The sequence below is a fragment of the Plectropomus leopardus genome, chromosome 18 (genome assembly GCF_026936395.1).
Source record: "Plectropomus leopardus strain MGB_pleo_1.0 chromosome 18, ASM2693639v1, whole genome shotgun sequence".
In the NCBI taxonomy this organism is placed as follows: Eukaryota; Metazoa; Chordata; class Actinopteri; order Perciformes; family Serranidae; genus Plectropomus; species Plectropomus leopardus.
In genome coordinates this window covers 7676460-7702557 of record NC_142193.1, presented here as the reverse complement: position 1 = coordinate 7702557, position 26098 = coordinate 7676460, and the positions used below count along the sequence as shown (strand labels likewise).

General features: G+C 39.6%; 1 protein-coding gene across 2 annotated transcripts in view; it reads left to right on the top strand.

Annotated features, from left to right (window-relative positions):
• The window catches only part of shisa6a (shisa family member 6a), a 94377-nt gene that overhangs the window by 17430 nt on the left and 50849 nt on the right, over positions 1–26098 (top strand). For both annotated transcript variants that reach the window (XM_088069260.1, XM_042505523.2), the window contains exons 4-5: positions 1094–1189; positions 1619–1687. In XM_088069260.1, coding sequence (XP_087925386.1) covers positions 1094–1189; positions 1619–1687 — 165 coding nt within the window. The remainder of the gene's footprint in view (positions 1–1093; positions 1190–1618; positions 1688–26098) is intronic.

The window sequence follows — 26098 nt, the reverse complement described above, 5'->3', positions numbered from 1 at the left end:
AGCTACAGATTGTACTGTCAGTTCATTTCAGCACCAAGGTCATCACCTTTGACCCGCCATTAGCAGCTTATGCCACAGAATTTTACTCTGTGACAGAATGTGTCTGTCTGAAATGCACCTTGAATGTCATAGTTAACCTCAAGGAATAAACAGCCAAGTACTGAGAAGATAAAAAGAATCAATGTCAATCATTAGGCAAAAGTGTTACTTTGTTCCTACTATGTTTACGGTATCCAAGCTGTTGGCTTGCCAGTGATAGAAACCCAATAACTGGTGCAATCCCAATGTTGTCAGTCCAAATTCCAATGCCCCATTAGTCTGAAAAATGTCCCATTGGACCAAAAGCCCATTTCTCCAAAAATACCCCCGTGCTACTAGTTTCAGTTTCCCAGCAGCATTCAAGCCACCGATCTCGGGTGTTTCTTTACCAGCTTTTTGCAGCTTTTCGTAGCCGCATTCTAGGTACCAATCCTGGGTGTTTTTAACCAAGCTGTCCCTGCTTTTTCAGTAGATTTTGTGCCACCAAACGTCTGTGGCGGTTTTAGGGCAAAACATGATCTTTTTCTAACTATAAACAAGTGTTTTTTTACACCTAAACATAACCTTGTACATTCACCACAGCATTGTTAAGAAATATAAAGTTACAATGGATCCACTACAAAATAATGTACAAATATAAGCTGTAAATGTATCTTGGGTTTAAAGAAATGTACAATTTAAACATTATTTATGGCAATTGGTTTGTCTAACTGCAAGGAGTGTGTACTTTTGGAGAAACGGGACACAGGAGCAAAGAATGTTTTCTGGATGATGGTGCTGTTGAAGAAATGGGCTTTTTGTCAGATTGGACATTTTCAGACTAATTTGTCAGATTGGACATTATCAGACATTTTCAGACAGTCCACCAATTACTAGCTCTGCTAGTAGTGTGCATTACCAAGCCTCTAGCATCACCTATTTCAAAACACACCAATGAAATTCACTCCACGACTTTCTGGTGTGACTACACATTTATGCAAAGAGAACGACAAGCCCTACTGCCCTCAGATATTTTGCTGTAATATTATTTTCCCACAATTTCTTGTCTCACTAGGGCACTATGGCAAGGAAAACCTGCGCAGCGGAGGCCAAGACATGCACAACTTCATCTCCTCTGGGTTTGTGACACTCGGACGTGGCCACTTGAAAGGTAATGTCCATCCTCGTTATGTGTTTTCCGCTTCACAGTCTCCTGAAAAACAAGCTCAGAATAATAATCATTGCACTGACAAAGCTACTGTGTCATGCTGTCGTCGTCTTGCTGCCAAACAAGTATGCACAGGACTGTGCAGTAAAAAAACAAATAATGTGCTTGTGCTTGTTTTCAGCTCAGTGGAAGTTGGACAGTACAACACGTAATGGCTTGAAGTGACATCTTGCAAAGTCCACACACACATTCATTAACTGTGATTAAATCCACACTTCCAATGACAAAGTAACACTTCTGCCAGTGTGAGTGCAGCACGGCACAGTAGTAGATTCCCCTGCCATTGTCCTCCTTTGGAGTTTTAATGAATCCGAAGCAGTGTTGGAGTGAGAATGAGCCGTAAACAAGTGGCCCATTGTCGTGTTTTTACAGCGCAGCACTCCATAGACGAATCGGGGCAGATGTCCTGGCAGGGCGATCTGGACATCCCCATCGCGTACGGTATGTTTTCCAAATGTTCCGCTTTCTGTCGGAGTAAAAGCCACACACCTGCTTTCTGCTCGCACCTGATAAGAAAAGTCATTCACACACACACATTTACACACACAAAACAGTCGAGTGCCCTTGGCCGATAATCACAGCTCAGTCATTGGGTGCAGAGTGCTAGAGTCGTGATATTTTATTTATTTTGTTCTGTTGGTGGTTTTGTGAGCCAAACGAGTTCCACTGGTGGTTGTTTAGCGAGAGCTTTGAATGAATGCAATGGCCATACAATTTATTTTGGGGACTTTAATTGACAGGTGAGGGTGTCAGACATTGATACAGCAACTGTCATTAACAGTGTGAGTCTTGACAACTGATAAAACACATTTTGGTGTCTGCAAGGTAAGTGAAAGTTTGATTTAGTGTCTGTATGATTGAGTTTTATGTATTCATATTATGTGTTTTCTGTGATATCTTTATTCACAGAGTTTGGTTGATTTTATCTTCATGATATTTGAGCATACAGTTTTTGTTCAGCCATGTGTGACAGTGCTCATTCTTCTGTTTGTTGTTTAGGCTTTAACTTGAGTAAGAAAGCAATCAGGATCCAGATTTAACACACATTCATCACCCAAAAGCACTCCATGGACTGAAAAAGCCATAGATGTGTCTGAGTGACATGCCCTGGATCTCCCTTTTTTGTAAATTAATCTATGCAGTTTTTGTAGCTTCGCTTTCAGATCAGGTTCATTATTTTGGACCCATGAAGACTTCTAGTTTATTGCACACAAGTTACTTTACTGTTGCTGCTGGAAGTGACAAATATCCAGAGAACTTCATGCTGAAAGCTGTGTCTCCTTAAGAGGTCTATTTTATTGAACCAATGATTGTAACCTGACAGCTTTATTTTGGAGTCTTTGTGATATAGAGCGACAATTTCTGTGAGTAGAAATTTTGCAGCGGAAATGGGTTTGCTAGATCATAAAATATGTCTGCTGTTTCTGAAAAGGACTTCTAAGCCTTTTTTTTTTCAACTTTCTCAATGTTCTTTCAACTATCAGCAATCTCCACCAGCATGCATAACCTGACGTGGTGAACACGAGCAGTTCAAAGTGACCACACACAGTTCTTGTGGTTTTCACCCCTACATACTCTAACATTTACATGTATTTCTGCTTTGTTGCCACATTGCAACAACACACAAATGCTGCCTGTATCTACCCCAAAACAGGTTAGAAGGGCTCTTGGTTAAAAATCAGGTTATTTATAGATAATGATTCATTTGCTTGGGACTCGTATTATTTCTCGACCTCTGGTAATTTGTACTAATTGTGGAGGTTACGTGTCATTTTAAGTTTATGTCACAGAAATCTACCATGTCACTAACTTGTCAAGTGAAAATTTCTTTGAATATGACCCACCATGTTGGGCCAAACACAGACTCGTGATAATAGCTGTGTGTGAATCGGCACGAGCCATGTTAAATGTTATCACGACCTGGCTCTTCAGCTGGACAAAAAAAATCAGGAGAAACACATAAAGACTAACAAATAAAGTAATCCATTAACCAAAGAAAATGGATTAAAACAAGTTAACAGGTCACACAAGTAAGTATGAAAATTCTGTAGCGTGAGTATTGTATGGAGTGGATGCTTTAAGGGTGTAAATGTATTTATTTTTTTTTAAAAAAGGAAGCAAAGACACAAAGCAGAGAGGTGCTGAGGATACCTTCCAGCATGGACGGACTGCTGGTTTGTCTTATGTGTGCTGGGAGCTCAGTGGGCCCAGGTGTGTCTCATGCCACTGATTGCACTCAATCAAGTCTGCTGCTCTGGAATGAGAAAACTCAGCACAAGCAGAGGAACCCAGCAGAGGGGCCATCACATCACTCAGTTAAATAGGAATTAGAAGTGTTTATCAGCATTATAAATATTGGTTAGATTGGGGCTTCTGCCAAACTGACTACTGTTTTTAGAATGTCTCAATCAGCTTTTAAAAGTTGTTCACAAAACTTTAATTTTCTTACATTTCAGTGGTTAACAACAGTGTTATTGTTAGTTGGTCTTAAATAGTCATATGCAGCAGTTTGCAGCCTGGAAACTGTCTGATCAAAATGTCATGCCATGCAGGCGAGGCATCTATGTTGCAGCATAAATAATAACACAGATGTTTAATACTCGATAATGGCTTTCTGGACATACCTTACCCTGTTAACATCTATAAATGGCAGTTTAATAGAGTGATAATGTTCAAACCTGGTGATCAGCATCTCAGTTATTTATGCTCTGTCGTTTGCAAGGTTTTTTGTTTTGCTATGCTATGTTAAGCCTTGACTTCCAGGTGATAATGTCAGTAAATTTAAATAAAAAGAAAAGGGGAGGTCCTCTCTAAATCATATGAAGCCCCCCTGCTGATTCTAGTCCTGTCACTTATTTTAACTAGTCCTGTTGTTCATTTAAAGGGCAATAAAAATGTAGCATGTAATTGTAAACAAGACTCAATATTTGTCAAGAAGTAATGTTCTTAAGTGGCCCTAGAAGACTTTCCATGAGGCAAATCTGAGGACACCTATCTTCCTAAAAATACCCGCTATGCTGCCAGTGATGAATTGACTGATATTCATTGTTGGTGACATATTATAATGACTCAACCCCGAAGCCAAATGACTACCACATACTGAAAAAAGCCTAACTGAAACGTCTGTGTATATTCAACTGAGATGAAAATTGAAACTGAAAAGAAAAAATAAAGAAAATTAGAAACACTTCTTGTACTTACCCGATTAATGCCAAAAACTGAACAAACTAAATTTGGGCAGCAAAGAAACCAGCTGGTGAAAAATGAAAGTATGTTAAGGGAGCAGGTTTGTCTTATCTTTATTATTTCAATTATCAAAGGAGATAATATGTTTGGACTAAACACTAATCTAAAACTAATCTTTCTAAGGACCACATTGGTGTTTAAACAGCTTTAACTGAAGACAAATATTTTAAAAAAGGGCGTCTGAGGCAGCGACCCTTGCCTGACTGTGCCCGTCACCCTCTTGCTGCACCTATTAGGTGACACGCTTTAGCGGCCTGATGGCGGTAGCTGTCACTTCAAAGCGGAGGTCCTGTCAGCCTCCGTCGTACATGTCGTAGTTTAACAGCTGGCTGTCAGCAGGCTCTCTGCCCCCCCCCCAAACACACACACACACACACACACACACACACACACAAATTCATACCTCCTGTTAGGGGGAAGCAGACTGACAGATGTGCACCATGTCACCGCTGACTGCATCCTGCCCCCACTCCGACGCTGCCGTACAGATGCCTCATATTCCATTTCTCCGATAGATAACATCCATAGCAAACAAATCTGCACAGGTCATCTGACTCACCTGCCCCCCGAGTTCATCATTCTGCTTTTATGTGGAGAGGTGGAAAATGGCTAACTGCTATACCATACTTGAGTAAATGTACTTTTGCAAATCCATTATGTCCAAGCTTTCCTCTTGTCTTAAGTACCATTTTGAGGTACTTTGTTTGAGTATTTTGATTTTAAGGGAAATCTTGTACTTTGTACACACTTAATACCATTTTTACTTATTTATTTACTTCTGTCTTTCTCTTTTCCATCTTTACTTATTTTACTTTTGTTCTTTTATCGGTTCCTTTTTCTTTATAGTTGTGCTTTTCACTATCTGATGGCTGACAACTTTCATCTTATGCCTGTCCCTTTTTCTTGGCATTCTATCATTTTTGCCTTATTCCTTCATTTCCTTCCCTTCTTTGCCCACTCCCCTCTTTTTTTCCTTTGTTCGTTGACTTCTCTTCCTTCTTTCTCTTTTTATGATTCATCTTTTCTTCCTTTCCCCCCCTCTCTCACCACCTCTCTCAAGAGGATTACTTCTGTCTTTTTAACCCCCCCATTTCTTTTTTGCATACCTTTCTTATTTTATCTATGCATTCTTGCCTCTTTTTTTGTTCCTTTATTTACTCCTTTCTTTCTTCCTTCCTTCCATCTCCCATCTCCTGTTCTGTTCATCATTTATACCTTCAGTCCCTCATGTTTTTCCTTATTGTCTTTCTTAGCCTTTATTTGACTATGCATTCTTATATTGTTTGTTCCTTCCTTCATTCGTACATTCCTTCCTTCCCTCTCCCCTTTTGTTTATTCTGTATCCTTTCTGTCCTTCATACCTCCTTTTCTTGTTTGTCTATACATTATTATGTCTTTTCTTTGTTCTTTCCTTTGTTCATTCCTTCCTTCCATCTTCATTCTTTCTTTCCCTTCCTTTTCTTTTTTAACTGCTCAGGAACATACAAAACATCCCGAAAAACGAAAGATACAAGTGTTTTTCACCCAACAGCAGAACCAGACCACACTCTTAATCATCAACACTTTTATTTAGGCCTGGAGAACCTTATACTGCCTATATTTGTTAATTAAATATTTGAATTCATGACTTGAATTTGTAAAACAGTATTTTCAAATTGTTGTACATGTGCTTACATTAAAAGCTTTGAGTGGCAGCCTGCTCTAGCTGCGCTTATTTGCATTTCAAATGCTGGACGCCTCAGACAAACAAAACATTTACAATAATTCCTCCAAAATCCACTGGTTTTTAAGAGAAAGCACGTCTGAACATCAGTGGCTATGACCTCTCATTCAACCACGGGTGTAGCATGTCATTGTTTGCGTGGGAGTGCCATAGTGAAAGGAACAGTACAAACAGTACAGAATCGAAGGTACGTCAGAGCCAACAAGCTGCTAAACAAAGCTCCAAGTAATGTTGTCATTAATATTCATGCACCCGTGATATAACACGGCACTATGAGCTTTGTGTGCATTGACGTAGGCACACAAGCACCACTGGTCTACCTGCTCGAGTGTTGGCGTGTGTGAGGCCACTGCCAAGGCTATGACGGATGGATTTATGTCTGATATCAGTGAGTGTTGGGGAAGAATGGTGTGTTCACTGGCCCTGTCTGTCTGTCTCTATTCACTGTGATGGATTGTCTGCACTGATGCAGCCATTTAACAGCTCTGGACCGCAGCGAGTTTATTCTGATGGAAGACAAGTGGCTGTCTAACAGTAGATGTTCAAACATAGCGAAATTCCTCAACCTGAATGACAGACTTTGCATTGATCTAAAGTTGGTAAGATGCTTTATGCCTGAGATTCATTTCTACCCTCTGATCTGGCAAAAAAAGGAAAAATTCTTTTCGACACAAGACCCTGCAAGCTCTATATCTTTTTTTCCTGGAGGTTTACTGGCAATGAAAAAGCAGTCAGGGAATTTGCTGTCGAGTTGCCAATTTGATACACCAAATTCAACCTGACATGTTTGCCAATCAACAAATTTCCAAGTTAAAATCATCCTTTACTACAATAGTAGTATACCCATATACTGTCTCATGGTAAATGCATTCAAATGGCTCAGATCAAGCAGATGGGCAGGTACATTTGCAATTCCAAGGACGGCAAAGGAATGACCTCCTTTACTCTCCCTATAGTACTTTGGCAAGAGGAGTGGGATTGTTAGTGTAGTTGTTTTGTTAAGTAGCAATGATGTGTGGAAGATGAAGAAACCTCCGCGGACACCGACTCGGTTGCATAATAATCAATTTATTGCAGCAAAGTTCAGCATCCACCAGGCCCCATGGTTTGCCTGGGAGAGGATTCAGGACCAATGCGAATCTCTCTCTTTCAGCTCATGCAAAACTCTTAAATACGTACAGGCATCAATACATTTGTCCGTAAAGCAACTCTTCACCTGCTGTGAACAATCACAAAACCCCACAATTATCTCCTTATTTGGAAGGAGCCTTATTCCATGTTACTTCTAGCCTGGCGCAAGTATTCTACACACTTGTCTTCCAGGCCTAAACATCCCTAGACCTCTAACCTCGAGGCCTCCTTGCCTGACCAAAAAAGGAACTTTAAGAAACTGAGCATAATACACCACATTAGGGTAAGAGGTTAGGGTAAGAATGTCAGGGTAAGCCAAACAGAGCCGGAATGAGGCAGAGGAAGGTGGGCCATTTCTTCAATATGTAGTTGACTATCAAAAGTTGTTGAAAATAGAAAAACTATTGACTGATCGTTTCCAAAAACAAGCACACCGCATACCCAAGAATGTCCGAGGTTAAATGATTCCGTTGTGTGCATTTAGCGAACATCTCCCAGATATGTTGTGTACAAACATTCCCCTCGTCCTCAGGGCTTATTCATCTCTCTCCTTGCCTTCTCCGCCTGTGGCATCCACTGATGTGCATCCTGCTTAATTACTTTTTCATGAGTTGCTCCCTGTTTTTGTCCTGAGGGAATTGCTTTTTCCCCTCATCCCAATCCACTTAAGGTGACCTTGTCTTATTGGGACGCACTGCTGCAGTACTCCCACCTCCCTGTGCTGTAATTCCTCCAGGCCTACAGTGTGTCTGTGCATGGGTGTGTGCGCGGCCGCTTAGCTGAGCGCGAGTGCCAAGTAGGTATCACTTGCCCAGTTTGCCTCCATTACCGAATCCTTATATGCCTCGGTATTTAAAGCTGCTGTTAGTGGCTCTAAACTTGAGCAGGCAGTAACCGAAAACTTTGAACTTGAGAGTCATAGATCAATAAATCATGTAATGTGACATCATCGGAGCACTGCACAGGCATGTTTACCAACCTGACTATGATGCTTTAAATTGATTCAGAGAAATCGAACGGTGGTGAGTCAAGCTTTTCCTGGATCAAGTGCGTGCTCACTGCTGCTGCTCAAAATCCACTCCAAAGTTGTGTATCATCGAGTGTAGACACACTCCAGGTAAAATCTCTTGCCTAGCAGATGTCACCATGAAACTTCCCCAGTTGGTTATTTACATTTAGATATGCAAGTGATGTATTGTGTACATTTCCAGAAGAGAAATCTGAGCGTTAGATAAAGCCATGTTCAACATTTTTTGTTTCATTTTGTTGACACGGAAGTCAAAGGCTTTTACATATAGATTATAAAATACTTTTATCAGACATTACAAAAAATAATTTTCACCATGTTTTAAGGAATAAAAAGTTATATAAATCAGGCTATGGATGATATGTGGGGGAATTTATCTGTAAAAAAAAATCTTCTGAATACAGACATGAATAACACTGAAAAGTTTATTTACTAAAGTGGAAATTTCTGATTCAGTGTGTAAGAAAAAAAAAAAAGGGCCATTACCTAAATAAATGTGCATTTTTAGCATACATTTCCAGAGCAGAAATCTCAATTAAATCTGAAAGGCATGTTATGGAGGCAAAATAGTCACACACACACACAAAAAAAGCAAAACCTTTGTTTTCACTTAAATGTTTCGCCCCCTGGGTCTGCTATAGAGTCTCATTTCTGGGTACATTGAATTCTCCTTCCCTTTGCAACCCCTTTTTATAATTTGAGCTGATACATTATAATTATTTTTAATATGTGGTTTTGTACAGCGTCATGCTGCTTTCATTGTATTGCTGAAATTTTAACTGGTGTTTTAGTCTTTGTGTTATATATTGACGGAGGCAGCTGTGGCTCAGCAGGTAGAGCAGCTCACTCACTAATCTCTGGGTTGGTGCTTCGATCTGTGGCTCCTCCCGTCCACGTCTTGCTCCTTGGGCAAGATACTGAATCCTAATGCTCTCGATGTATGAGCCAGCTCATTACACGGTTGCTCCGTTGTCATTGGTGTTTGTGAATGTGCGAATGAATGTGTGAGAGCGCTTTGTCTGATAGAAAACCACCAGTCCATTTACCATTTATATCAGTAAGATTTCTGCTTTTGTGCTTGATTAAAAGCTGTTGAATGACCAGCGAACGCAGAGGGCTGAACTGGCCTGTAACTAAAGAAAATAATAGACAAAACCACCTACCAATCATGACAATAAGTCTATCTGTGCATTAGTGCACACTTTTTCTGTATTTTTAATGGGTAAAGTTGATTGTTGGGCTGGATAATGACTGTAGATGGACTCAAAGTGAAGTCTAGACACAACCAGGCAGACCAGCTAATGAAGTAAAGATTGTATAAGAGCTGTGTCGAATTTAAAAGCCCAGTATCCCCAGGAACTACGCCCATTAAACACCTCAAGCGTGGTGTCCAGTGTCGATGCAGGAATTAGTGTTCCCTGCAGTGATCAGAAAGTAGAGGGACAATGATGCTGGTGTTATTTTTGTTTTGAACAGGTCTCATTTTTCACATGTTCAGCCCTACTGGACCGTTACTGCTTATGAACCCCAGCTCATCTCACGGCTGGCCACATCCATACAGCACAACTTTTATACCAAAGAAAAATGGGAGACATGGGATCCAGCTTTATGTCTTAAGACGATCAAAGCATTCACAGGGCTGAGACTCAAAGACAAGGCATCAGACAGAGCGAAACAGCAGTGAAAGCTTTACCCCCTCAGCTTCCTGTCACCGAGCTGTGAACTTTTCATCCTGGTGATTTGTGTGACAGTGGAAGCTTGCAGCGGCCCACGCTGGGCCAGATATGAACCCAGACACGCAAATCTTGAAAAAGCTGGGCATTTTTGACCAAACGACATGACTCTCAGACGAACAACAGTCAAAGTTGCTTTTTTTTCTCCAAAAAGGTTGAAAAACAAGCAATGGAAACTTAAATATTTATCAAGTTGTCAGGGTCACACAGCAGAGGAGATAAAAGGAACAGGTGATGACAAGGTTGAATGAGACAATTTTTGCTTTTTTTTGCCATTGCACAAAAATTAATGTATATTTATTCCAAACACTAATTGGTGCATTTGCATAAAGTTGATGGGGCAACCATGGAATTACATTTTCATAGAAAATCCAATTTTAAAACATGAACCCATTAAAAACATGTCTCTGAGCAAAAGTCGCCCCTGAATAAGCAGCATTACCCTCAAGCTGCCAAAACTTAGCCAGAAACAACTTAAAGAGTGAATTATTTTCACTCACAAACAGTTAATGAATAAATGCATCAAAGTTCTACATTTATAGGGTTCCATTTGGTCCTTGAAATCCTTGAAAGTTTGTTAATTACAAGGAAAAAATAAGGACTTTTCATTAAAGTTTTTGAAAACAGACATAAAATGACAATGGACATTTAACATACTTGAATTTAAATAGCTCCTTTGATGTGTGCCATCACTGCAGCACAACACAATTATTCAGAAGTGTACACACATTCAAGCCTCTCTCTCTCTCTTTTTAATTGTTGACTGTTTCTGTAAAGCCTGCTACTTCTCATAAATATTTTCAGTGTTAAACCAGCAATTAACCTTGATCCGTGTCCCAAACTTTGCTGGACTGGGTCCTTGAATTTGAGGAAAATGGGCTTGAAGAGGCCATAAAAAGTCATTGAATGTGATGTTTGAGAGTGTTCAGTAACCCTGATGTCAGTGTTGGCTAAAGGGATAAAAAAAAGTGAATCAGTGGGTCAAATTTGGATTGAGAATAATTGAAAGCTAGAAGGTCATGTTGTTACAGGGCTTACAGATACTGCTGAGGCTTTTTTTTTTCTTTTTTACAAAATTAATTTATTAAAATATGGCAAATGTATATCTAAAATTCCATTTACATAAATATGAATGTCTTATCAACTGTGATCCATTATTATATGTCCATGCAGGTCTGCGCACACCTGCACAGTTGTTTTCAGTTATATCTGAATAGTGGTCTAAACATGCTAAGCTAGTGGGTGTTTGCAATCTGCAGTCTTAACAGACACTGACAAATCTCCTCAAATCTTACACACTGTTCCTTTAAAGTATAATTTTCAACTATATGTGATCATTGGCTGATTGAGACAATATGCCGCCCCTCAGCATAGATATGTAAAAGGTCCCATCTCTTCTACTGCGCACAGCAAGGCCCCTTGTGGTAGCTTTGCCTCTTTTTTCTGTTTTTTGCTCTCATGCATCTTTTTGTGGTTTTGTATCTCTGTGGTCATTAAGTGTTTTATTGTGGTCATTTTGTGTCTCTTTGGGGTATTTTGTGTCGGCCTGATGTCATTTTGTGTACTTATTTGGTTATTACTTACTTATTATTGTAGTCATTTTGTGTCTCTGAGTTTTGGTCTTTTTGTGTCTCTTTGAGGTCATTTTGTGTTTTTTCTTGGTCATTTGGAGTGTTATTGTGGTCATTCGGTGCCTCTGAGAATTTGTGTGGTTATTTTGTGTCTCCTTGTGGTCTTTCTGTGTCTCTTTATGGTCATTTGATGTTTCTTTGTTGTCTTTTTGTGTCCTTTGTTGTCATTTTGTGTTTTTTGTTGGTCATTTGGGATTTTATTGTAGTCATTTGATGTCTCTGAGGGGTTTTTTTTGTTTATTTGTGGTTATTTTATGTCTCTTTGTGGTCTCTCTGTATCTCCTTGAGGTCATTTTGTGTACTTTTTTTGATCACTTCTTGTCTCTTTGTGGTTATTTGATGCTAATGTTTGTTGTTGTCTTTTTGTACCGTTTGTGAGTGATTTTGAGTCTTCCTGGTCAGTCCATGTAAATTTGAGCAACATTTTTGCAGGTGTAGTCAAGGGTACCCCTAACCCCTTGGGTCCCTAGGCTTGGTAGGCCCGTTCAATAATCCATCCATGCATTTAATCACATTGTAATACCACTGAAAGTTGATGTTTATATAGTGACAGACAAAAATTAAGAGACCAGTGTTTGGAGAAATGTAAGAACGGAGACAAACAGGATGCAAAGGTTAAACACAACAAAATTACTTCAGCCAGGAAACTGAAGGCATGAATTAGGTCTTTATTTCTTACCCACGTCATTCCATTCAGAGGCAAATTATGGGCACAAGTTCCTCGATTTGAGTCAGAGACTTTACTTCTCACTCACAGTCATTGTGTACACTTCCACTGATGTGATTTATGGTTTATGTATCCTAGAGACTAACGTAGAGTTTTTGTTTTAAAACTGAGATAAGAAGTTTTATCTAATATGTGAAGTTAAGCTGTTTGGAAATCCATGAAAACTCAAAACCTTCACTCTGTCACCAGGCAGTTTTCAGGCAGCATCAGGGCTCTGATTGGTCTTTATCAGGTCATTTTCAGTCAGCACAGCGTTCACCGGAGTGGTAATTTCCGCTTCTTTCTCAATGAGCATGATTTGGAGCAGCGGGGAGACCGTCCTCTCGGTGCGCACAGATCTGTGACCGCCAAATGCACAATATGAATTGATTCCTCTCCTTATCTCGCCTGTCCATTAAATAGGAGGCTAATGAACCTGATTAGGTTGGTGAGATGAAACTCACACTCTGAGAATCCCACAAGCCTTCCGACCACATGGCCGAGAGTGAACACTGAGATTTATACTTCACTTCCTGACACATACAAACACACACACAAACACACACACATATACACAGATAGCCTCGTAACACCTCTCCTGATCCAGCCTCTCCTCATGCATTATGTAGTGCATGTTTGTACACTGAAATCACATCTGAAGAGCTGACCGGATGGAACGTCAGTCTACGCTATCTCACATTAAAGCACCACTTACCTTTTCCAAACATTCTTTATCTCAAATTGGAAATATATATCGTCCGTCTTCCGTTTTCATATCAAGGCTACCACATATAGTATCTGTTTATATTTGTGTCAGGCATTTCAGAATATATTTGAATATTCCCCTGAATTCAAATATCAGGTGTAGCTGGTAAATATGATTTGACTTTGGACTTAAGTGTTAAAAGCTGGAAATAAATGTTCTATGTAACCTGCAAGATTCTGGTGTGCATTCTACTCAAGAGGTCACTCACCAGTCTGGACAATACTGATCCATCTCCATCTTCAGACTTTGTGGTGTCATTTTTTTTATGTCGCTGCATTCTTCACTGAACAGCATCTCTCTGATGTAATGTAAGAAAGAAAACATAACAGTCAAATGCAAATTTATTTATATTGCACAAGCTGCTCAGGTGAGTGTGGAGGTCAGGTCAGAAAACACAGAGGATAACTAATTCTGAAATGGCAGGAGGTACAGCATTAGTAACTGGCATGCTGGCAGCAAAGCAAACAAGGCATAACATTTTATGAACGAATTGGCTGTTGCTGTAAAATCCATAAATTTGGGGTACTCACAGGAGACAGATTAGAGAAGGAATGATCAGAATTTTTACAACAGAAGCCAAAGATATCCTGCCTTTTAGTCCCTTGTATTGATCAAACTCCTTACCACTGGATCCTACAATTCCCATAATGCTCCCACCAATCTGAGTCTTTGGTTAGAGCCGTTCTGCCGGGTAAATGCCATATTTGTAAGCTCCACACTCCTAACTTGTAAGACAGACCTTTTAATACTTTTTTTCAGGTTTCTGTCCTCCCATTCTCATGAATGCAGTATCTCAAGAATGGGATTTCTTTACATTTGGCACAAATGTCCACTTAAACTTGAACTGATTAGATTTTGGTGGTCATAGGCCAAGGTCACTGTGACTTTATCTGTCTTATTCTTGTGAATATGATATCTCAGGAACACAGAGGAACATTTTTCAAATTTGGAACAAACGTCCACTTGGACTCATTGATGAACTAATTTGAATTTGTTTGTCAAAGGTCAAGGTTACTGTGACCTCGCATCTGTCTCTTTGAATGCAGTACCACAAGTAGGCCTTTGGGGAATTTCCTCAAATTTGGCACGTCCACTTGGACTCAAGAACGAACTGATTATAATTTGGTGGTTGAAGATCACAGGTCAAGGTCACTGTGACCTTAGGAAACATGTTTTAAGTAAATATTACAACAGAAATATATCATTTTTAGCCCTCTTGTTTGTTAACTAAATCAATTAGTAAGTGATATATGTATTTTTCATCATGCTCAGTCCAAGAAGCATCACCTACTCAGCTCAGACAGTAAACCTGTGAATGAGTCAGGCTCCACTTTCACATCCTTCCCTCTAAAGGCCGTGGGCTGTGCCACCGTGAAACACTATTAGCGGCATAACAAAGTTGTGAATTAAATGCGGCAGCGATGAGAAAGCGCTATATGACATGTGAAATCCTGTTAGGATGCAGATTAACGTTATCTGTGCTGCACCTGTCAATATCTATTATGAGCGTAGGGCAAGGACAGGGCAGAGCTGGACATGGAAATGCCTCTGTCAGCACAGCAGCCACAACCGAATACCAATACGTAAAAGAGGACGGCTTGTATTGGTATGCAAAGAATTAGCTCTGATACAGTGGGCAGGCCGGCCCAAGGCAGCGTTGTTTTATCATAGAGGAGGTATTCTCCCTTTACAATGAGGCGCGATTGCATTCAAACCAGAAAGCTGCCAGAACCATGGAATAATTCAAGAGAAAAAGCTGACAACCAAGGACGAATGACAAGAAGAGGCTGAGTGTTAATGGCTGTGTTGTGAAGGACAATGTCCTCATTTGGAAAACAAATAGTGATAAATTTCAAAATGCTTGCACTTGCATAAACACTAAACTGAATGACAAACAAACACACACACACACACACACACACACACATTTAAATCTAAAACACAGGAAAAGGTTCACACCCAAGAAAAGACAGCAGAACTCTTTTAAGAGCAACTGAACACCCTGCTTTAGTGTAAACCAACCCATTCTCATTCCAAACTCATCAAAGAGCACTGCTCTGTCAGTGCTTTTAGCGTCCAAGTGTGATGCCAAAAACCACCTTCCGTGTCCACATGCAACGTGTGGACGCAGAAGGTGGACTCAAGAGCAGACTTGACGAAACAGGTCTTGGAATTACATAAATGAACACATGACAAACACTGGATTTGGAAATGGTGATTAATAAAGACTTTATTGATTTGTTCGCTCATGATTTGATCTCATAATTTAGTTTGCAATCAATGTTTGATTTTACTTTTTTCTAATCATTCGCTGAAGGGCATCTTTTTTTTTCCTTTCCTTGCTTTTCTTTTCTTTTTTTGTTTGTTTTAAGTGATTGAAATATTTTTTTCTCTGTGTTTTAAAAAGATAATTGACTTGTCCTTTTTTGCTTTGTCATCATATTGAGTCTATGTATACAAAACAGAGTATGCCCCTGATGGGTCTATAACACTGGATTTGGAAATGGTTGTTAGAGACTCAGTCATTACAAGTCTAATTGCCAAGAGCTCATCTGAAAATGCCTGTGTTGGTTTTAGAGCTGAGGGTCAGTGTGTGCTGGTGCTGGTTAACTGCTGTATTTACAGTATATGTCAGGGTCTGAATGTGACATTGCTTAATACATTCAAGTTGAAATGTCCTGGGCATGTCATTAGATTTTTCACTACTTTTCTTGAAGGTCAAGCACACAGAATCACAGGATTTTCTCTGGAGAAGGGGAAATAGCTTTTGTTGTAATACTGTACGCACAAATAGTCTGAGGAATCCCAATTTGATTTTTTATTTTCCGAATTACAAAAGATCAAATGTCCTTCATGAATTGAGAAAACTCTACTCCTTAGACAAAATAAACCATTTTAAAACACACTAGATTGTCTGGAAAATACATACAACTTTTGTTGACTGTAGTGTGTATATGAAAAGACAATGATCTAATCTAGAGTGTTCACACATCCACAATCAGAATACTCTTATACACACCACACAAAGGGACCCGATAAAGGCACAATGAGCTCATCAGAGAGACAGCAAACTGCCGTACAAACAAATCAGCGCCCAGTTGGGGAGAGATGTAATTTTTGTTCCACATCAAACCTCCCACTCTCTCCCACTCCTCTTCATACAGCTCTGCTGCTGCCGCTGCTCAAGTGTCAAATTGCGAGCGGCGGCAAGCTCTCACTCCAGGCACAAATGGCTGGTAATTGTATGTAAAATGGCATCAGAAATTACAGTTGCAACTCATCGGCAGGTTGACGACACCACTGGAGTCTTCTCCTCCATATGCTTCGTTAGTCACTGCCCCCAATTTTTTTCTGTGAATGGGAGAAGCCGAGTTCCACCAGCTGACACCCACTAGTTTCCTGTGACCCTTCGAGCAAAGCTGCAATCGCTTGAGTAATGCATTGTACACACAACGGGCTTCATTCATAAATCTAGCTCTTTTATAAAGCACAGATGTGAAGGAGCCCTCGCCTGTACCAATGTGAAAAATTCAGCATCTGTACAGCACCATGCTGCAGCAGAAAGATCAAGGATTGCAGGCTCACTGCTGTGCAAATCTGTGGAGTTAGACATAGGTGTAAGAGCTCAGAGTGGGTAGGAGTGATCCTCTGATTAGCTCACTCCCTTGTGTGTTATCCTGGAAAAGCAACCAGCACGCTTTGCCCTGCCTGACAGAGTGGCAAAGAGAGGATAGGGAAAAGTGAGAAGAGAAAAGCAAAGGGGCGCTGGTTGAATTGAGGAGATTTGGATATTCTAATGGGGGCCTTTTTCGACCGTAATGTGAAACATCTATCAGAGATGTTTCAACAAGCAGTGTGGCCACTTTTCTTTAGCGCTCATTAAGAGTCGACACCAGCTGAGTGCCTGCAGGAATGCATGATGGTTCATTACAATATTTACCCATTTCGCTCTCATTCATCACTGGGTATAATGTGGTTTGCAGAGTGCCATCAGTATTAGGTATTATTATAAGTGCATACCGCAGAGCTGGGTGTGCAGCCCGCAGCAGCCTCACAGTTTAAAGGTTTTGAGAGTGGGTTTTTTCTGGGCTTTCTCCTGGTGCTTTAGTTTCCATCAATTGTCTGACTGCAGGTAAGATGAATCAAGACCGATGTTCGACTAGCGTCCTGTCCAAGTGCATCATGCGTCCCACCCAATGCATACTGGGATAGACTTAAGGGACATCAAATAGGACAACCAGTGTAGAAATTAAACAAATGGATGACTACAGAAAGCAGCAATTTAGATGCCATATCTGCATTTTTATACCTCTGCAATGACAATAATCGAGGCTGGAGTCATTATATTTTGGGGTTGTCCGTCCATTTGTCTCATTCTTGTGAAAGTGATCTCAAGAACGTCTTGAGAGAGTTTCTTCAAATTTTGCCATAAACATCCATTTGTACTTTAATATTAACTGAGTAGATTTTGTTGGTCATAGGTCAAAGCCAAGGTCATTGTGACTTTGTCTGTGTCACTCTTGTAAATGTGATCTCGAGAACGCCTTGAGGAAGCTTCTTAAAAGTTGCCCCAAATGTTCATTTGGACTCAACTATGAACTTATTAGAATTTGATTGTCAAAGGTCAAGGTCAATGAGATCTTGCTTTTGTCTCATTCTTATTGAGAAATCTTATCTCATTCAATATTACAGACAACACTGATTTTATGTCTCAGACAGGATGCAAACTGCTGTCTCTGGCATTTAGGTTGGACACCCGCCACCTTACCTTATGCTTTGCAAGTCAACTACTTACTGGCATGCAATCAAATGTTAGCATCAGTCACAAAACTTGCCTTGCCTTTTTATGTGTAATCCATTGGACACTTTATATTTTAATGTCCCCTTGAAAAATGAAGCAATGGCAGTTTTTTTTTTCTGTACCCTCACCATTAATGAAGTTTTGCAGCTAAATCTGATTTAACAGTTCCAAGTCTCTATTTTACAGTCTGTCTCCTTTCTTGCCTGGAGTTACTGATCATACATTTTTTGGCAGAGCAAGTATTGATACAGTGTAGACAGTGATTATGTGCAATTAAAGTTCAAATGCATTTCATAAGAGAGTTTGGACAATTCCAATCCAGACACTTGTTCAAAGATTTTTGTCTTTTGTCAATTGTTGCACTTTAGATTCCTGCGCTAAATTTGTGCCACATGCCAGGGAACATGGTGTCGTTATATTAAAATCTGTATGTGGTCAAATTTAATGATGCTGAAGGTTCCACTAAGAAAGAAAGGACTGATTGGGTTATGAATATTAAATAGGTTTACATGCACAAAATATTCCAGATAATATTCCTACTATGCAGTTTAAATGCCTAATAAAAATGAATATTCGACTAACACTCCTGTAACACAAAGCCATGCATAATCCAATTAAAGAGCCATAACGTCAAAATACGGAAAGGTTGATAGGCTGGAGCTGCCTTTTGTTTCCTTGCATCAAAAAAAGGATTTTTCTGACCATCTTCTTGAAAAGGTTGGCACTGCAACATTTGCGCATATCCAAAAATCTGTCAATATTTAAGTCTTTCAAACTGTATAAAAGTAAGTGTTTCTTATTGTGACCAGAAATGTGTACTTTTTTCCTTTGGGCATGCATCTCTACCGTTCAGCCTTGCAAACTGTTGGCGAGTTGAGTTTGTGTACAAAATATCCATGACATCACGCAGAGCTGATCGTTAACAGACAAGAGGCTGTGTGAATGCCATTAAAATCTAAATAATACCAGTACATCCCACATCTTGGAAAATTCCAAATTTGGCCATTAAAAAAAGTTCAGAATATTTTGGAATATCTTAATGGATATGCTGTGACTCGTGTCAAGATCAAAATATTTTCATATTCAGAATAATAGTGTAATATTAGTGTGTATGTAAACATACCAGTTAAGGTAGGAGACTGGTGCATGTGGGTCACAGGCACAATTCAGGTGGTAGAGCCAGTTGTCCACTTATTGGAAGATAAGTGGTTTGATCCCAGCTCCTCCTGTCTGCATGTCAAAGTACCCTTGGCAAGATATAGTGCCACTGGTTTTTTTGCGTATGAATGTTTAAAAAACTAAGTAGCAGCTGGCACCTTGTACCATAGCCTCGGCCACCAGTGTGTGAATGTATGTGTGAATGGATAAATGTAACAAGTGGCTGAAAGTGCTACACAAGTGAAAGTCCATTTAACCAGTACCATTTACTAAAGACCTATTGTACTGAATACTAGCCACCAGCTTCTGCCCTCGAAGATACCAACATACTTTTGATACAGAAAGTATCCATGAACATGAACACACACACCCTGTGCCGTGTATGAAGGGAAGTGAAAAACAGCCAAACTGCCTCAATTTGTTGAATACTATGGAGTCTACACTTTTAGTTGACATATGTTTAAGTACTTTGACCACAATAAGAAAATAGCAAAATATTAAAATTTCCAATCAGGTTTGGGAATCTCACAGACGCAGAACACAATGACGCACATTTTATTTCTGAAAATATGTAATACTTGATATCACTGAGAATCTGGAATCCAAAACCAGAAATGTTTGCATGCCAAAGATTGCAAAGTGGTGCTTTAACTTACTGTTTAAGTACACATATCTGAAGTTTTCATACAGAAGTTTTAATGTTGTAGAGTTTAGTTTAATGATGAAATGTTCTTGTACTTGTTTCTGGTGAATTCAATCAGTCATTGTAAGTCAGTCCCTCACCCACACACCTGCGGATGATTGCCTAATCAGAGGGTGATACCTCTCCTGTGGTTTCTGAGGTCTTTTCTGAGAAAATACATCAGCCTATAAAAAACAAAATGGTAAACTGAGGCCAGAGTATTGAGTTGTTTGGGGCTTTTGGAGTACTGCCATTCCACTTTATGTGTTTGAAAATGTTTGAAATTTTCATTTCACAAATAGACTGTGCCCAGAGAAGATTTTATACATTTTACTCAGTGATGTGGAGCTGAACTTGACTGCAGGTCATGTCTGAAAAGCTTACTGTTTTATTTATTTGTATTTGACAACATCAGATTTATCTGCTGACTGTCAATTAACTCAAGTCTTTAATGAAGTCAGATAAGTTGGAACATTTTCTGTTGAATGAGATGGAAAAGAGATGTCTTTATGGAGCAGTAATGATGCATGCGGCCGTGTTGTCTCTCCCTTATCATCATGATGTGAGCTTTAATATGCTGCAGAGCTGTGGCCCTATCAGATCAGATGTGGCTCCGGGCGAGTGGAGCCTTCATGGGTGGAGGGGATGGAAGCGAGGAGGGAAAGGAGCGGCTGTGGCTCCGAGTGCATCATATTCTTCCCATTTCTCTCCAGTTCCAGACAACAGGGCCCCAGCGAAATGACTGTGGGTGCCGCCAACTGTGAAATTAATTGAACTTGTGATCCGAGGGGTAGAGACCAGCATCCGGCCCGAGGAGGCGAGTGTGCATCCGCGCTTACATTAGCTCATGACAAAGGAACAGCCAAGCCCAGAGGCACTGACTGGATCCGTGGTCAGTTTCCTCGACAAGATGTCTCCGGACGTGGCTGAGCTTCACTTGACTTGCGTGACATTGCAGTAGAGTGTGTGAGACGTGCTGTCATGCTGTTGGCTCTTGTTAGAGGCATTTTTGGGACAAGTATCAGATTTGTTCACAGATCCTTCTTGTCAAGCTGGTGATAGGTCTGGAGATAATGATTCCTTCGTTAATTTTTAAAAGTAGTTTCTGTCCGTGATGATGTAACAGAGTCAAAAATGGCAAGAAACAGGATTAATTAGATTGTGCACAAACCTCCAGCTTAACCAGGTTTATGTGGAAGAGGAATTGAAAGTGAAAGGTAAATTTATCACATTTTTTCCCTAGTATTTGATCATTATTCTCATAATCCCCCATCCTTTTTCAAACTAATTTCCAGGTCATCTCCTTTTGTCTGCAACTCACTCTAAAATCATCCACAATGCTTAATAGCACGACAGATAAAATGAAAAATATGTACTTTGATTTGGGTTGAACTGTCCCTTTAAGACTGCAGTATGCGTCAAACAAAGCACTTGTTGGATCTTCTAACAGCAGCTGGAATGGATTTAAATTTGGAGGCTCTGGCAGAACATTTTTCTAATTTATGTCCGAAACAGACAATCAATCACTCACACTGGCTGCATCTCTGTGCGCTGAGGTGTGAAAGTTGGGAGGGTTTTAACTTTTCTCTCAAGCTCTCTTATAATTCTTCACACATCTATACTTCTTTGATTGAGTGCAACACCATGATCACAGTCGAGACTATCAAAACTAGTATAATAAACATGTTTGCCTTAAGACATGTAAACATACTAAAGGCCTTGGATTTCATCCTCATATTTCATAATGAAATCTAACTTCCTTAATGAAGATCAGAGTTACTCCAGGTCTAAATCAAGGTTTAAATGAAAGCCTCCTAGCAGGCATGTTTAACCTCAGATTAACGCTTAATGTCTGCCAGTGGAGTCATTGTGGATTATTTGGACTTTTTTTTAATGAAGACTTCAAAAACACCACCAGGCAGAAGAGTCCACTGGCAGAAGCTGTATGATGAAACCAGAGAATTTCCACACATTCAAAGAAAATGCAGTGGAGATCATTTGTTCCCTTGGAACACATACTTTCATCGATGCATAGTAGTTCCTAATGTACTAATTATGTTAAGGTTTGTGATAGTGTTCTTTTTGCTCCTCTAATTCCACCAAATGAGGGGCTTTTTGGGGGATTTTTTCCCCAGCTCATATAAGCAGCCTCAGGGCTGGTGCCCTGTGCATGTACTTTCACTAACGAGGACCAGCTCAGGTGGAGGGAATGAATCTCATTTAAATTAGTTTGGGACTAAAAAGAAAAAGAACTATGAAGGCCAAGGCAAGATTCATAATTAAAGCCACTTTTAAGTCAAAATTTACTATTAAAGCCTCATTTGATTAGCTCCCGATAGTGATTATTGCCAAAGAGAGTAAAGTAAATCAGTAGAAATATGGGACATTTGCAGGTTAAGCATCATCCGCCTCTGTGACTGTTGTCATCTAAAAGTCTCCGTTTGATGAAATTTAATCAGTAGGGAGTAAATGAATCTTACTTTTCTCTCATTTTCCTCTTGGCCTCAGACCAGAGGCAGAGCTGAACAGACTGGAGGCTCTCAGAGTGAACAGAGTAGGCCATCTCTATCTGCTTTAAGCAGATTGTGTCCCTGAAGTTTCCCAGCTCTGCGCTCTCCTGCCCCGTGGATACAATGCAATCTGCGCTGCCCCACATTAGATAAGTATCCTCCAGCTCTCATCCAGGTCACATTGCACCGCAGAGTGCAGCAGGGCTTCCAAGGCTCTGCTGCTGCTGCTCAGGTGAAGGAAACACTGCGTACGTGACAAAGAGCCTGTTGGTCAAATTGGTTCAGGTCAGCTGAAACATACTGTCGCTCCAAACTGATCTGAATCTGTCTACTGATAAGTGTTCAAAAGTGTATTTTTAATTGAAAACTATATAAAGGTCTGGCATAATGTCCACCTCAGATGGTACGAAGGTTATCTCCTACTTACTGTAACAGAAAGCTTGTCAGCATCTGTAAGATTTACAATAAAATGTTGCTTTTCCTTCACTTTTACAAAGTGAAAAACCATCTGAACACTTTGGGATTATAATGGTCTAGAATCAATATCACCTCTATGAAATTAAACACATTTTAAAATTCAGAATACCTAAGATTACTACAAAAATCCAAGACTTCCTCTTCCATGTGCCAGTTATTTAAGCTACTCTCTATGAACAGCAGAGTTCCCAGGCTCATGGAAACCAGGAAAAGTTAGGCAATTTAACAATCACATGTTCCAGGCCTGGAAAAGTCATGAAATCAGTAAAACTTTTGGAAAGTTTTGGAAAAGTCATGGAATTTTGTTGTGTTTAATGGAACTATTTCATTTATCTTTCCATGAAATGTAGCATAACACCAAATTTAATTACTGTAGCTCTCAACATAACGGTCAGCTCTAATATGTGATAATATTTTGTTTATCATCCATACAGTTTCTTCATTTACTCCCTGAGTTTTATCTTTCCCTTCATGCGTGCCAGCTTGCTGAAGTTATGTTTGAATAGTTTCAAAATGTTTGAAGCCGGCGGGCAACTGGGAAAAGATTGGTCAATATTATTCAGAATATAAATGGACTACAAAAGGAAACCAGAATGTTTGCATTTCCAAACGGTTTTCTCTTTGCCTACAAAGTCTGCATTCATACGCAGATATCTGCTTATGCTGATGACTCCCTCCTTATGTCCTTGAAGACAAGTCACAAATCCAGTCCAGTCAAGTCTCAAGTCCTGTCTGTCTGTCCAAATCAAGTCTTAAGTTATGTCCAAGTCAAGTCTTCCATCAGAAAAAGAAAAAATCTTTCAGGTTTCTAAATGTTGACCACTAAAATGACATAACATTTTAACATTTTTCTTTAAAAACTGTGCTTTACATATAGCCAAGACCAAGTCCATCCAATGCAATTACTTAATATTTTAATGTTTAGTTTCTTAAGGTTTTGTCTTATCTATCCTTTTGGGAATTTAGATGATTGAGTCTAACCCTTACCCCAAACTCTAAACTAAAAACATCGAACTAGAATTGGAGTGTTGCATCACAACATCATGAATGTCACACAGAAAGGCTATAAATCTCATTTAACTTAAATATAACTTTTACAAGAGCGAGACATAATGTTTGTTGCATTAAGAGTGAGGCACTTAACAAGGGTCTGTGATTTATGTTAAAAGCCAATAATCTTCCACAGTTTGTGATCGAAGGCTGTTTTAAAATCCCAATATAGCTGCTGCATTGATCTCTCCAGAAATCTTTTTGACTGCTTTTCTAAACATTGTCAATAAATTCCTGCTCTGAATTTCTTCTTTTTTTCAGCTGCAATGGAACAACATGTTGCTGTTTGCTTGAACCCTCAGCGTGACGCTCATTTATTTATAGAAGGCAAAGTATAGTGATATTTAATTAGAACTCTTTGAATATGCTGTTGAAATATCACAACCTTTAAGAAACCAGCCTTCTTTGTTGCAAAGCGCCATGGCTGCCTGCTTGCCTTAATCAATTAAACGCGTAAGCTTTTAAGCTCATTCCTCTTGATATCTGTGATATGCATAATAATGACCTCATTACTGGAGGCGTCGGCATTGTGTTGGAGAGATTGGATGCAAAACACACTTTTATCATTTGTAATTTATCCTTCAGAGGGGCTGAGGAGAAAAGGAAACAAATAGTGGAAGCAGACTGAAAGACTGCCACAGAGAAACCAGACACTGCGCGAAATTGAAACCAGCCTGAGTTATTCCAGGCATGAACGCATATCCAACCATATGTGGCACCAGTATTATCTGCCCATGGTCAACTTCAAGGTGTAGGAAAAGTCCATTTTTCAGACACATGTTCACCCTTTACGTATAAAACATGTCATCCACTGTCTTTTGACAAAGCCAGCTGCCAAGTGGAAAAAGAAAAAATGACCTTTATTCAACAGAGATCAGACCTCGGATGCGTTCTCTTTCAAGCTGTGCTGTTTCTTTAGACTCAGTTTTCAAGGTGTCTCTCTGCTGTCAAGGTTTCAGTGTGAGGTTTATCTGTTAAAGGACAATGTTCCTGTTTTTATTTGATAATTGGATGGCTCGCTGGCCCGAGCACACCCTTGAACAAGTTGCAGCTCAGAGTGCTCGGCTTGTTTTTTTATCCCAGAGATGTATCCAAATCTCTTCACAATGATTCAGAAAAAAATGAGTAGTTTCATACAAAAAAGGGCTCTTTGTGTCATAAAAGGAATTACTTCTGAAATCTATAGAGCTCGTCTTGCATTTGAAGGCATTTTTTAGATGACTAATTCTTGCTTTTTGTTATTTTTCTCATGCCAGCAGACTGTCTGAATGTCAAACAGGGGTGTGAAAAGCACTGAGAACGGAGTAGATTGAAAAAAAACAGTTCACACTATAATGCTAATGACCCAGCATGCTCTCATATGTGTAAGAACAGGCTGATCTCACGCACTGTTTGTACATATATCAGCAAAAGGTAATGCACCAGAATTTGCATGTAACCCATGTAATTATGAAAACGTTATCTGGAAGACTGCCATGTGCTGACATAAGTAATAAAATAACTAGTATAAAGACCAAAAAAGTCCATATAAGGAAGCAGACTTAAGTCAAACAAACACAGGACTTTCCTTCAGGAGACCGCTGTTCAAACCAAGTGAACTTTTAATTATTTTAATGTATTTTGTCACATTGTGATGCTCAACTGTGAAAATCTGTGAAAACCTAACCACCCAACTTGCCTAAACCAAAACCCATTCGGCACTTTGCTGCTCCTTCTACCCATGTCTAGAGTGCGCTCTGACACAGCCTGATTGCGGTGCTCTGGATTAACGAACAGTTATTCTAACAGCTCTTTGAATTTATCAACGGTTCGGTTTGTGTGCTCTGGCACTGTTTTCGAATGCCCCCTATTGAAATGAGCGTTGAGGAATTTCACTTTGGTACGTTAAATTAGTATCATCTGACAGCTGACTTTGAATTTTTGATTAACTTTATCCATATTACATGATATGAATCGAGGATAACCACACACAAATCAACCCAGTTTTAGGAAACAATGAAAAAATTAAAATGACAGTATTTCAAATTTGGATTGAGGCAAATGTCTGATCAATTTTTGGTGCCTTTTATTTTGCATGTAAGACCCTAAATTCTGAGTTAAGAAAGTTTTTGGTGATTTGGGTTCCCAGAGGCTAACCTATGTAAATTTACATGCCTTAATCTAATCTGTGTAATTTCACTTGCTTTAGGCTAACCCCGTATCATTATGTGA